A 13,075-nucleotide genomic window follows, 5' to 3' on the forward strand; every position below is an offset into this window, starting at 1 on the left:
TGGGTCATGTCCTTGATTATCCTGGCAGCACTGCTCCGACAGCGTGCGGTGTAAAGTGAGTCTAAGGACGGAAGCTTGGTTTGTGTGATGTGCTGTGCTGTGTTCACGATCTTCTGCAGCTTCTTCCAATCTTGGACAGGACAACTTCCATACCAGGTTGTGATGCACCCTAGAAGAATGCTTTCTATGGTGCATCTATAAAAATTAGTGAGGGTTTTAGGGGACAGGCCAAATTTCTTTAGCTTTCTCAGGAAGTAAAGGCGCTGGTGGGCCTTCTTGGCAATGGACTCTGCTTGGTTGGACCAAGTCAGGTCATTTGTGATATTGACCCCGCGGAACTTAAAGCTTCTGACCTGTTCCACTTGCGCACCACCGATGTAGATGGGGCTGTGCAGTCCGCTACTCCTTCTGAAGTCAACAACCAATTCCTTCATCTTGCTGACGTTGAGGGTTAGGTTATTGTCTTCGCACCATGCCACCAGGTTCTTAATTTCCTCTCTGTACTCAAACTCATCATTACCTGAGATACGGCCTACAATTGTGTCATCAGCAAACTTACATATTGAGTTTGATGGAAACTTGGCTACACAATCATGGGTGTACGGTGAGTACAGCAGGGGGCTGAGTACACAGCCTCGTGGGGCACCAGTGCTCAGAGAATTAAACAACTATCATTTATCTAAAGGTCAAAATAACAGTTTATTGTGAATATTTCAGTTAACCCTGACTAAAAAATGTTAATGTTCCTCCTTTGTGGCAAGGGAACTAAAATGTTAAGTCACCAGGAAAATATTAAATTAATTGCTAATTGATATTACATATATTTAAATATTGCAATCATGATGATGCAATTGTTTTGTGGCCTTGGGAAATTTATTTTCATGTTTGGATTATAAAACATTTAAAAATCTCCATATTTTAACAACACTTTTCTCTGACAGCAGCTCAAAACTTTCAATCAAAACCTTTTTGAATAGGCAGAATGCTTACTTCTAAGATCAACGACAAGTTTAAGTAAGAAACCCTTTGTTTAGTTTTACAACTATGACTATTTAAGTCAGTACCTGTTGACTTCACATCACATTACTTTATTGTCTTTTTATCAATTGGACAGACAAGTCTATGAGTTCGTAAAGATCCGTATTTATTCAAGATATCTGTCATGGCTGTAATGTTCAAGTGAAACCTCATAGAAATTACTGCTAAATATTTTTGTCTTTTGCCAAAGTTGGTTTTGATCCAGGCAACATAAGAGTTAGAGAGTAGTACAGCACAGGAACAGGACATTTGGCCCATCTAGTCTGTGTTGACCTGATCTTCAGTTTACATTCTTTCCTGCAGGTGCCTCCTATTCATTCCAATCACTTAACCAGACTCTTTTACACAATCCACATTCAAACATCTCCTGTCAAGATCCAGAGTCGAGAACGAAGGGAAAAAAAAATTCAACATTATAAAATCACAATGAGAAGTCTTTGACTGGCATAATCTTTTAAATGTTGAAAGGATATTATTTTCCAATTGTAATGAAAGCTTGCTGTTTAATTGGGTGTTGAGTATGCATTGCAATCTTGACATTAAGCATACACAGTGCAATGTCAGGAATATGCAACATAGAGAAAAGTAGTTTGTGGCATTCTCGGTTCTCAGAGCCAGCAACATTCAGAACTTCAACGAAGAATACTGACACAGGTTTCCATTGTATCGGCAAAATTGTCCCACTCCAAAACGTGGTTAAGCTGGAAATAATGCATGAAAGATTTACGAAGATGTTGCCAGAACTAGAGGATTTAAGTTACAAGGAGAGATTGCAAAGGCTAGGTACTTATTTCTTGGAATGTAGGAAAATGACAGGCATTATAAAAGTGTTTAAAATTATGATAAATTATGCTTCCTTGCTGATGTTTGAACAGATGCCATGAGACTTGATGAGATCTGGATTTGATATTAAGGGCACCCCCCACCTGTAAACTACTATGCTGCCAGAAGGGCAAAGGATTATGAAGGATAGGTCTGGCATATTGACTGTAAGGGATGGGGCAGCACGCTAGTGTGGAGGTTAGCATGCTTTACAGTACAGGCAACCTGGGTTCATTTCCCACTGCTGTCTATAAGGAGTTTATATGTTCTCCCCATGACCGTGGAGATTTCCTTCAGTTAATTGGCCAGTGGATTGTCCCGTGATTCAGCTCAGATTAAATTGGGTTATTCCTAGGCAGTGTGGCTCCAAGGGCCTGTTTCCAAAAATAAATAAATCTGTAAGGGTCCTAGTGCAGGGTTTCAACCTAAAACATTGACAATCCTTTTCCCACCACAGATACTGCTTGAGCAACTGAATTCCTCTAGCAGATTGTTGCTGCTGACTTGCCTGTCTGAGAGACAGTGTGTCCAATTTAGCCATCAATCCCCACAACCCCATGACACAATTCAGGGTCAAAGTTAATGCCAAATCATTCATCCAAATTTATTCCTTCTGTTCAGGATGCTAGCGATGGGATCGGCCAAGAAAGGTGAATTTCCACTCCTGAAGGTCACCAATAAAGTAGACGAGATTCTACATTAATTCAATAGTTTTTCACCATCAACATAAATGCTATGTGTTAAAAATTAATGCCAGATTATTAACTAAATTTAAATTCCAACAGCTTGGTAGTCAGATCTGAACTCATCTCTATATTTAGGAATCTGGATTATAGAAAGGTGTTAATGCTTTGGAGAGGGTGCAGAAGAGATGTATCAGGATGCTGCCTGGTTTAGACAGCATATGCTATCGTGATAGGCTGGAAAATCTGGGTTGTTTTCACTGGAGCATCGGAGGCTGATGTGAGATCTGACTGAGGTTTACAAGATTATGAGAAACACAGACAGAGTGGACAGAGAGTATCTGTTTCTCAGGGTTGAAATGTTTAATACCAGAGGGCAGGCATTCAAGGTGAGAGTGGGTAGGTTCAAAGGGCATGTGAGGGTTAAGTTTTTTACTCAGAGAGTTGTGGATGCCTGGAATATGCTGCCTGGTATGGTGGCGGTGGCAAAAACATTAGAGGCTTTTGAGAGATGTTTGGACAGGCACATGGATGTAAGGAAGATGGAGGGATATGGACATGGTGTAGGTAGGAGGGATTAGTGTTTTTGGGTGTTTTTGATTTGCTGTTTAGCTGGTTTGCTACAACACTGTGGGGCAAATGGCCTGTTTCTGTGCTGTACTCCTCTGTGTGGATTAATTGCATGGAAATTCAACTGCTGTACCCCTATGATCCTACATTGTTTCTATAAGTTACCCAGCAACAGTGGCGACTTTCATCAGCATGTGTTTAATGTCATATACAGCAGACCTTCAAAACTGCAGTAGTATGAACTCAAAATATATATTAAAAATTCAGCAAGTAATAAAAATGATTTCAGCAATTTGATCTCACTTTGAAAGGCACAAAAGCTAATTGTCCAGGAGCTTATCAATATAATTGGAAAATGATTAAAGTTGTGATTTGAACACAAACCAGCATTATCTATATTTATTCGTCATCCTAATAAAACATCAATTTGATACTCTTCAGAAAATTATTACAAACACACTACATTCTCTAGTGAAATTACTTTTGAGCCGATAAGTAGGTATATTGCAAGCACTCAAATTTTCTGCACTACCAGTTCATTATTTTACTTTAAGTAAAACCCCAACAGATTTTGCCATTCACATGCAATTTCCACCTCTTCTAGATATCCAGTTCACCTAATCAGAATACTTATTAATATTACCCAAAATAAGTGACATCTTAAAAAATAAATCAAATTAAAAATATTTTTTTTTCTGCATGTAACTCAATTATTTACTCACTGAAAGGTGGAGCAGGCATATGTTCCTCAAAGTCCTCCTGAAAACATGGTCCTTAGCTCATCTGTTGCAACCAGGAGTCGCTCAAAAATACACGATGACAATCACAGCAGGCAACGTGTATCACATGAAACATTCAATCCCCTATATACACTTAAGTTGTAACAAATGCAGCAATAGTCATTTTCAGAAAATGTACTTAGTCATAAAGTTCAGTTAAGTAACTGAAAAAGACTTGACTAGTTCATAACTTGAATCACATTCTCTGAGCACAATTCAGCCTGTCATTTCCAACAATACATTCACAGATAGACTTAAAGTGTGATGATAAAATAACACAGCTATGTTCAATTGATTAAACTAAATACGTAATTCTGATTGCTCCCATCCAGTTTATTATTTTTCTGTACACAACTGTAACACCTTCAGTGCACGGTAGTGTAGTGATCAGCACAATGCTTTCCAGTACCAGCGAAAGGCCAGAAGCATCCATTCCGTGCTGTATATCAATAAAATAAAACAAAACAAAGTATACTTTGGTTATCAACATGCTAAGGAAACACTTAGAACTGGACATTCAAATTCCTAATATTAACAGCAGACTTAACAATATCCCTGAGGCATGGTCATTGATTTGAAATGCTGCTTCTTTCCTCACGATTGCTTGCTGTCCTCTGGAGCACTCCCGACATTCTTTTTATTTTCTTTTGCTTCCTTAAAGGTTACCAATTTGTTTTGGAAAATCAAATTTAAAGTTGCTTCGGTGCATTTTGTAAGATCTTCCATGTGTTTCCCACCCTCATTTTTATGACAGCCATGCCTTGTACTCTCCAAAAGAAACTAACAAATCTACTGCCAGAGATCATATTTATGAATTGTAAAAGAATTGTAAGACCTACCAATGAATTATCTTTTGAAGGGATCTCATAGAGTATATAAAAGATATTTAAGAACTCTGTATGTGGAAAGAAGGGTTGGGATGGGGGTCCTGGAATGCTGAGTTAGCATACAAGTAGTGTATTTGACTAATGGTTTGAGGGACGTTTCTGTATATAAATCATTGTCTGTGTTTCCTACATTACAGGAAGTATTACATGTCAAAAATATTTCACTGGCTTCATCGTCCCACTCAAAGCTATGAAAGGCATGAGAAAATTGCAATTACTTTCTTTAATTTTGATGGAGAAATAGTTTGTTCAGATAGTATTTTGTAAATGTAAGGTCTCAAGAAGAAATGTAATTTTTTTTTGTAAAAGGCTTTCCTCCCTGTTGGCAGGATTTATCCTGTGACTTACTCAATTAAGTCAAGGTTTCATGCAGCAAAACTTTAATCTCATTCAGCAATAATGCATTTTAATTAGATTCACAAGCAACCATGACTTCAGATTTTTTTTTACTGACTTATTATGATACATTTTGCACAAGAATTGAAATTCTAAATTCACTTAAATACACAACCATAGGAGCTTCTTAGTTTTTAGAGAATGGAGAATTTTCACCACTAAAACTCCAGGCAACAAGCTCTAGCTGGAAGTCTTACATGAATGGTGACAAGTCAGGAAGGCAGGTGTACACACTCAATAACATTGCTCCACTAATCTCCAGAAGCTCTACTTCAGAGCCAGACTGTTGCTCCAATGCATCCGTTGTTGCGGGCTAGCTACGATTGCTTGTGTCTGTCCGATTCCGGTTCAACACTGCCCTTGGGGCGAACTCAAGTTTATCTTTTAAGCTTAGAACTTGGGTGCAGTCTTTATTTGTAATCTCAGCCAGCCTCCTTTCTTCACGCAACTCAAAAATGCTCTTCTCCTCAACCGGCTGCTGTTGGTTCCCACGAATAAACCACTCTATATTGTAGCCCACTGTCCCAACAACAAAAGCCACCGGAAAGGTTATATAGGGAGCATACATACGAATGACACTCCACAAAACAGGCCACATGATGTCTGCAGCAAAAGAAAATTTTAAGAGATTTATTTTTCACAACCTTGTTACAATACTAGAATACAAAAAAAACTCCATTATAAAAACTATATTACAACATCCTCTAAAAAGGTCACATAGGGTTTTATTTTTAAACTGACAGAAACTAGAAAAAGAATTGCCACCTAGGTTGCAAAGTTCCTCTCCACTTTTATATTTAAAAAACCTGAAGCCAGCAGCTTAGCAATACTCCCAACTTTACATTGTTTCTCATTGCTCAACAATGAGAACTTGTACTCAGTCCTGCATAGTTTTGATTAAAAAATGACCAAGGCAAAGAAAATATGCATTGTGGATTCACCAGTGCTGGAATACTTCAGAATCACACACACAAAATGCTGGAGGAACTCAGCAGGTCAGGCAGCATCTATGGAGAGGAATAAACAGATGACATTTCCTGCTCAGACTCTTCAACGGGACCGTGCTCATGATGGGTCTTGGCCCAAAACGTCAGCTGTTCCTGTCCATAGATGCTGCCTGACTGCTGAGCTCCTCTCGTATTTTGTGTGCATTACTCTGGCTTTCCAGTGTCAACCCAAAAAATCCTTCAGATGAAATAGCTTCCTTCAGTTAGTCCTGACGAAGGGTCTCGGCCTGAAACGTTGACTGCACCTCTTCCTAGAGATGCTGCCTGGCCTGCTGCGTTCACCAGCAACTTTTATGTGTGTTGCTTGAATTTCCAGCATCTGCAGAATTCCTGTTGTCTGCAGATGAAATACTTCAGTTCAGAAAAATGGTGTATTTTGTGTTAATAGCCTTATGATTCAGGAGAGAAAAAAGTCAAATATTGGCTTTTTTGCAAAAAAGCACTAGATCCTTTTTAAACCAAATATTATTTTTAAAAGAAAAATTAGTTACAAGTATTGCAAACTTTAAAGACTTCTCGAACTTGCCTCTCGATTACAATGCAAGACTGCAACTATCAAAAATATTTTAATCAAATTAGTCTGAAAAACAGAATATCCACTCATTCTACCAAAAGATAATTTGACTAGATCATGATACATGACCAACAATGAAGAGCTGAATTCAAAATAAAGCCTCTGCAGTGCATTCTTAAAGGTCTTGGACCTTAGCAGGTCAGGCAGCATCTGTGGAGAGGAACAGAGTGTGAACGTTTCAGGCTGAGGAAGGGCATCAGCTCGAAAGTTGACTTTACTCTTTTTCCATAGACATTGCCTGGCCTGCTGAGGTCCTCTAGCACTTTGTGTGTATTAATCTGGATTTCCAACAGCCATAGAATCTCTTGTGTTTAGGTCTTGGACCTCGGTTTCTTTTGGTTACATCAAAGCAGGATCTTCTAACCAAGACTCTGTGGGTTGGAAGGCAAATACAATCTTCTTGTTCTCCATGCTATACGGTACCCATTGTCCAACATTGACATAAATCTGGATTAGCTAACTCTTTGCAAGATAATATCAAAGTGGCAGGGCTCTTATATCCTCAGTAAAGCACAATAAAGCATTTCTGCCCAACTGGGTCTTGAGGGGATTGCGACTGAAACGCTCCCCTGAGCATCGTGCGCTCACGCCCAGGAAGGTCTCGCCACCCTTGGGCTGGGACACTAGAGGTCGACCTGCGGCCTGTCAGCCCCGCGCGGCGCTGCGCCATCGCCACACAAAGCTCATCCGGCCAGAATACACACGGTGTTCGTCCCATCGGCGGGGGGGAAGAAGGTCATCGCCAGTCATCTTAACGAAACCTGAGATCGCCAAGCCGCCCATCCCGCCCCGCTCTCCGCAGCACCAACCTACCGCCCTCAGCACGGCCAGCTGCTCACGTCCTGCCCCTCTTCACCTTCCTGATTGGCCGCTGTTTGCTCCAATTGTGATGAGCCTGCCCACACATCCGTTTGCTCATTGGACAACGACCCTGACAATTCACAGCAGTGACGTCACCCAGGAAGACATGCCTCTGTCCGCCGCTGCAAAAGTTTTCCATGTTCTGTTTAATCAGTGTTGATTAAAGTGCCGACATAAGTTTTACGGTGTGAGACCTAACGCTATTATTTTGAATAGATATCCTTTGGGAATCGCTTTGGTATTCACCCCTTTTCTTTGGATAGAGGGAAGAGTCGGCATGTTATTTACAAGCAACGTGCCAATATGTTTCTTTAGCTCGCTTCCGTCTCCTATCGAACTTGTGTGGCAAGGATTCCCTACACGCCCTACCAATGACTTCCCGCAGCTTCAGAACCCCCCCCCCCCCCCCGGGACACCCCTACTCACGCTTTTTGAGCTCTTCTGGATCTTTGCATTTTGAACTACTGACAAAACGTTAGCCTAACGTCGGTGGTGGGGAAACTGCTGGAGTCAGTTATCAAGGATGTGATAACAGCACATTTGGAAAGTGGTGAAATGATCGGACAAAGTCAGCATGGATTTGTGAAAGGAAAATCATGTCTGACGAATCTCATAGAATTTTTTGAGGATGTAACTAGTAGAGTGGATAGGGGAGAACCAGTGGATGTGGTATATTTGGATTTTCAGAAGGCTTTTGACAAGGTCCCACACAGGAGATTAGTGTGCAAACTTAAAGCACACGGTATTGGGGGTAAGGTATTGGTGTGGGTGGAGAGTTGGTTAGCAGACAGGAAGCAAAGAGTGGGAATAAATGGGACCTTTTCAGAATGGCAGGCGGTGACTAGTGGGGTACCGCAAGGCTCAGTGCTGGGACCCCAGTTGTTTACAATATATATTAATGACTTGGATGAGGGAATTAAATGCAGCATCTCCAAGTTTGCGGATGACACGAAGCTGGGTGGCAGTGTTAGCTGTGAGGAGGATGCTAAGAGGATGCAGGGTGACTTGGATAGGTTGGGTGAGTAGGCAAATTCATGGCAGATGCAATTTAATGTGGATAAATGTGAAGTTATCCACTTTGGTGGCAAAAATAGGAAAACAGATTATTATCTGAATGGTGGCCGATTAGGAAAAGGGGAGGTGCAACGTGACCTGGGTGTCATTATACACCAGTCATTGAAAGTGGGCATGCAGGTACAGCAGGCGGTGAAAAAGGCAAATGGTATGCTGGCATTTATAGCGAGAGGATTTGAGTACAGGAGCAGGGAGGTACTACTGCAGTTGTACAAGGCCTTGGTGAGACCGCACCTGGAGTATTGTGTGCAGTTTTGGTCCCCTAATCTGAGGAAAGACATCCTTGCCATAGAGGGAGTACAGAGAAGGTTCACCAGATTGATTCCTGGGATGGCAGGACTTTCATATGAAGAATGAATGGATGAACTGGGCTTGTACTCGTTGGAATTTAGAAGATTGAGGGGGGATCTGATTGAAACGTATAAGATCCTAAAGGGATTGGACAGGCTAGATGCAGGAAGATTGTTCCCGATGTTGGGGAAGTCCAGAACGAGGGGTCACAGTTTGAGGATAGAGGGGAAGCCTTTTAGGACCGAGATTAGGAAAAACTTCTTCACACAGAGAGTGGTGAATCTGTGGAATTCTCTGCCACAGGAAACAGCTGAGGCCAGTTCATTGGCTATATTTAAGAGGGAGTTAGATATGGCCCTTGTGGCTACGGGGGTCAGGGGGTATGGAGGGAAGGCTGGGGCGGTGTTCTGAGTTGGATGATCAGCCATGATCATAATAAATGGCGGTGCAGGCTCGAAGGGCCGAATGGCCTACTCCTGCACCTATTTTCTATGTTTCTATGTTTCTAAAACAAGGGTACTGATTGTGGATGATCAGCCATGATCAAAGTGAATGGCGGTGCCCGCTCGAAGGGCCGAATGGCCTACTCCTGCACCTATTGTCTATTGACATTAACTGTCTTGACCCCTCCCCCCACCAATTTCAGCCTCTCCCTCTGTATGCACTGCTCTCCATTCTCTACGCACTAATCTCAACCTCGATCGACATCAAACCTGCAGACATGGTTGGTGGTGGTATAATCTAGCGTCTTGACCCCTACCTTGTTGGGCCCAGATGACATCTCTTGTACACCACTGAGGGACCACCAAGAAAGGTCAGGCCATCATCTTCCACACGATCATAGACCTCATCATCTCTGGAAATCTCTCCTTTATCCTCATCGTTTCCACTTCCTCCTACCCCACTGAACTGGTGTTCTCACGTATTGAATCCATTTTGTCCCCTTCATTCAGTCCCTTCCCACCTACATCCATGACACTGCAAGATCTCCACCACTTCAACTTTAAATTCCCTGGCCCTGACCTCCTTATTTTCACCATGGACATCCAGTCTCCTGTATACTTCCATCCCCCATTAGGAAAGACAAGGCTGTCCACTTTTTTCTTGACAACAGACCCAACCAGTTCCCCTCCACCATTGTGCTCCTCCACCTGGCAGAACTGGTGCTCACCCTTAATTACTTCTTTCTCTCCTCTTCCCACTTCTACAGTCTGTAGATGTAGCTATGGGTATTGGCATGATCTTCAGCTATGCCTGCCTTTTCGTCAACCACGTGGAACAATTCATTTTCCCAATCTACACTGGTAATGCACCCCAACTCTTTCTCTGCTACATTGACAACTACACTGCTGTTGCTCCTGCACGTATGAGGAGCTCATCAATTTTGCCACCAACTTACAACCTGCCCTCAAAGTCCAAAACTTCCCTCCCCTTTCTTGATCTCACTTATCTCCATCTCCAGAGACAGATTATCTATCAACATCTTCTACAAACCCACTGACTTGTACAGTTACCTTGACTATACCTCTTCCCACCCTGTCCCTGGCAAGGAAGTAATCGCTTCTCTCAGTTCCTTTGTCTACTCTCATGATAAAACTTTGCCTTCCAGGATGTCCAAAAAGGCCTCTTCCATCTTTCAGAAAGCGATGCCGGACTTTTCAAGTTAATAATGTTCCGAGAACTTGTTCAGATACCCATATCACGGGGATAGACTGCAAAGTAAATCTAATCCACCTTTTTTGAAAAAATGTATAAAAAGACAATCAGTCTTTCCCTCTGCCTCTACAAGGCAGATCCTAATCCTTATATTTTTTATGTTTATAAAATATTTTCTATCATTTGTACATCATTTTCCATGTTTTTTTTTCTTTTCCCTTTTATCTTTTTACAAATGTTCCTGCACTTTCTGGGTGAGAAATTAAGTGACACCTGAAAGGGAAATTTAAAGTAATGCTGCTGGAGGCCTAAGGGGTCAAATACTATAGAACAAGCCTTGGGCATTTTGTGAGAACAAGGCATTTCCTCTAAATTATATTTTAAATACTCTGATAGTCTTGCATCTCTTGGACTTAGGTGGTGCCCAAAGGGCAGATTTTCCAGGCTATCGGATGTCACTCCTATTCCTACCCCAATCCACTTTTAATTAATTGCTTTTCGATGTTACAGCCATATATTAATTGATTGAGTGTTGCAGATGAGTTTGAAGTGAACTCAGGAAACAAACCCAATAAGTTTAATGGGAGCACAGGAAATGTGTGAATTCCTGCTTCCTAAATTACCCTGGTTCTTGACCTTTGATGGTCTCAACTTACCAGAAAGGATTAGATACTGTATCTGGCTTTTCTTCCTTGCTTCAGCTAAATACTTAAAAAAAAAACTCATTGGAGATATTGGTGCCCCAAACTGTGACCTAATCTGTGGGTCACCTGTACCTCCAGAAAAAGAGTGTGCTAATAGTACCCCAGCTCAATTGTTAGTCAATAAGAATATAGAAAAGATGTCCCTTTAGATGAGAGATGAGGAGAAACTTCATTCTCCATAGTATTGTGAATCTTTGGAATTCATTGCACAGACAGCTGTGGAAACCAAGTCACTGGGTATATTTCAATCAGAAGCTGATAGGTTCTTAATTCAGGGTGTCAAAGGTTATGGGGAGAAAGCAGGAGAATGGGGTTCAGAGGGATAACAAATCAGCTGTGATGAAATGGCAGAGCAGGCTCGACATTCCTATGCCTTATACTCTTCCTCCAAGTGGACCACAAACTTGTCGTAGGGTTTGGAGGCTTGGGTGCTCCAGTGATCCGAAGGGTTACGTTGGCTAGAGTCAGGGCCTTGTGCCTTGGCTCTTGTTAGGTTCACCTATGCCAAACAGGCCAGACGAAGAGTGGTCCAGGTTCGGGGGTTCAGCTCAGGGCTAACAACCCAGGCTGGTGAAAAATAAACGTTATTGAAACAGCGAAGAAGTGTGTAATGGTATGGACAGATAGAGATGGGAGGAACTTCATTGCTGCCCTAAATGCCAGCAAAGGGGTGTGATGGGCAGTAAGTAATTAAGTCTTATAGTTTTAAATCCACCTCTATGTATCTGATAGTTTACTTGTAAACTCTTTGTTAACTCTTCCAATGCTGTCATATTTATCTACACTTCTCCAGTATTTCTGAATGCACTGTGGTTGAAGACTAGATTAAAGGCAACATAAGAACATTCCCAGTGGAACCAGAATTCATTTAAAATAGTATTATAATAAAAAATGTATACAACATCAATAGTATTACATCCTTATGAAATAAAACACATACACAGTGACATTGTCTAAATTCCCAAAAGCTTACAATGAGCATACAACTGAAATTTCAAATAATATAGCTCAAGGTTATAAGTATATCTACATGTATTTCCTTTCAGAAATTAATGTGTTTGAAAATATTACCTATACAGTGATCCTGTTGTTTTGGAGATAGAGGTACAGTTTAAAGAGGAGTATTACAGTGGTGACGGTGTTTGAGGCAACAGCCATTATAGTCACAGTTTGTTTCCAGAAAATAAAGAAAGATAGACATAGAAGAAACTTGTTACTGCTGGTACTACTTTGAACAGGATAACAAATGAGCAGCTAGATGCCTAAGTGAGCATTTCTGGTATAGGTGTAGCTTATGTCTTTTAGATTCCAATATATATGTACAGCTCATTACTTATACATACATGTCCAAAAAGACTTCCTCATCAGAGTTTCAAAGAGATCACTGTTTACAAATGAAGCCAATATCGGTCGCTGCAATGCATGGAAACAGCTAGAGGGAATATCGGCCGAGAAGAAACATTTCCATGAAAGAAGGCATAAAGCAACCTGCCAGAGAGTGACAATCAGTGTTGAGAAGCACACTCTTTTTTTTTGTGTTTGGGAATGTGGGTGGCTCTTTTCCGAAGAGCATGATAGCAAAATCACACAGCTTTGCCAATGAGAGAAGACAAAGAACTAAAGCACACAGTTTAAAACAAGTTGACAACATTCTGTGACATTATTTTCCATATGCATGCTTTTAATCCAGCAGTTTGTAAAAGCTAAGAGAATTACACAAAGATACATTTTCT

General features: G+C 41.1%; 1 protein-coding gene across 2 annotated transcripts; it reads right to left on the minus strand.

Moving 5' to 3' along the window:
* Positions 1-973: 973 nt before the first annotated feature.
* On the minus strand, positions 974-7,650 carry smim12 (small integral membrane protein 12). Of its 2 annotated transcripts, none has more exons than XM_072247206.1 (2): positions 7,461-7,561; positions 974-5,778 (listed from the first exon to the last, which is right to left on the minus strand). In XM_072247206.1, exons 1-2 carry the CDS (start codon positions 7,537-7,539, stop codon positions 5,489-5,491), a joined length of 369 nt encoding a protein of 122 aa, XP_072103307.1. In that variant the 5' UTR covers positions 7,540-7,561; the 3' UTR covers positions 974-5,488. The 2 variants fall into 2 exon arrangements, with proteins under 2 accessions (XP_072103307.1, XP_072103308.1); XM_072247207.1 differs by lacking the exon at positions 7,461-7,561 and adding an exon at positions 7,570-7,650 and having other exon boundaries at positions 979-5,778.
* Positions 7,651-13,075: the final 5,425 nt, after the last annotated feature.

The sequence above is a fragment of the Mobula birostris genome, chromosome 30, assembly GCF_030028105.1.
Source record: "Mobula birostris isolate sMobBir1 chromosome 30, sMobBir1.hap1, whole genome shotgun sequence".
Taxonomy (NCBI): domain Eukaryota; kingdom Metazoa; phylum Chordata; class Chondrichthyes; order Myliobatiformes; family Myliobatidae; genus Mobula; species Mobula birostris.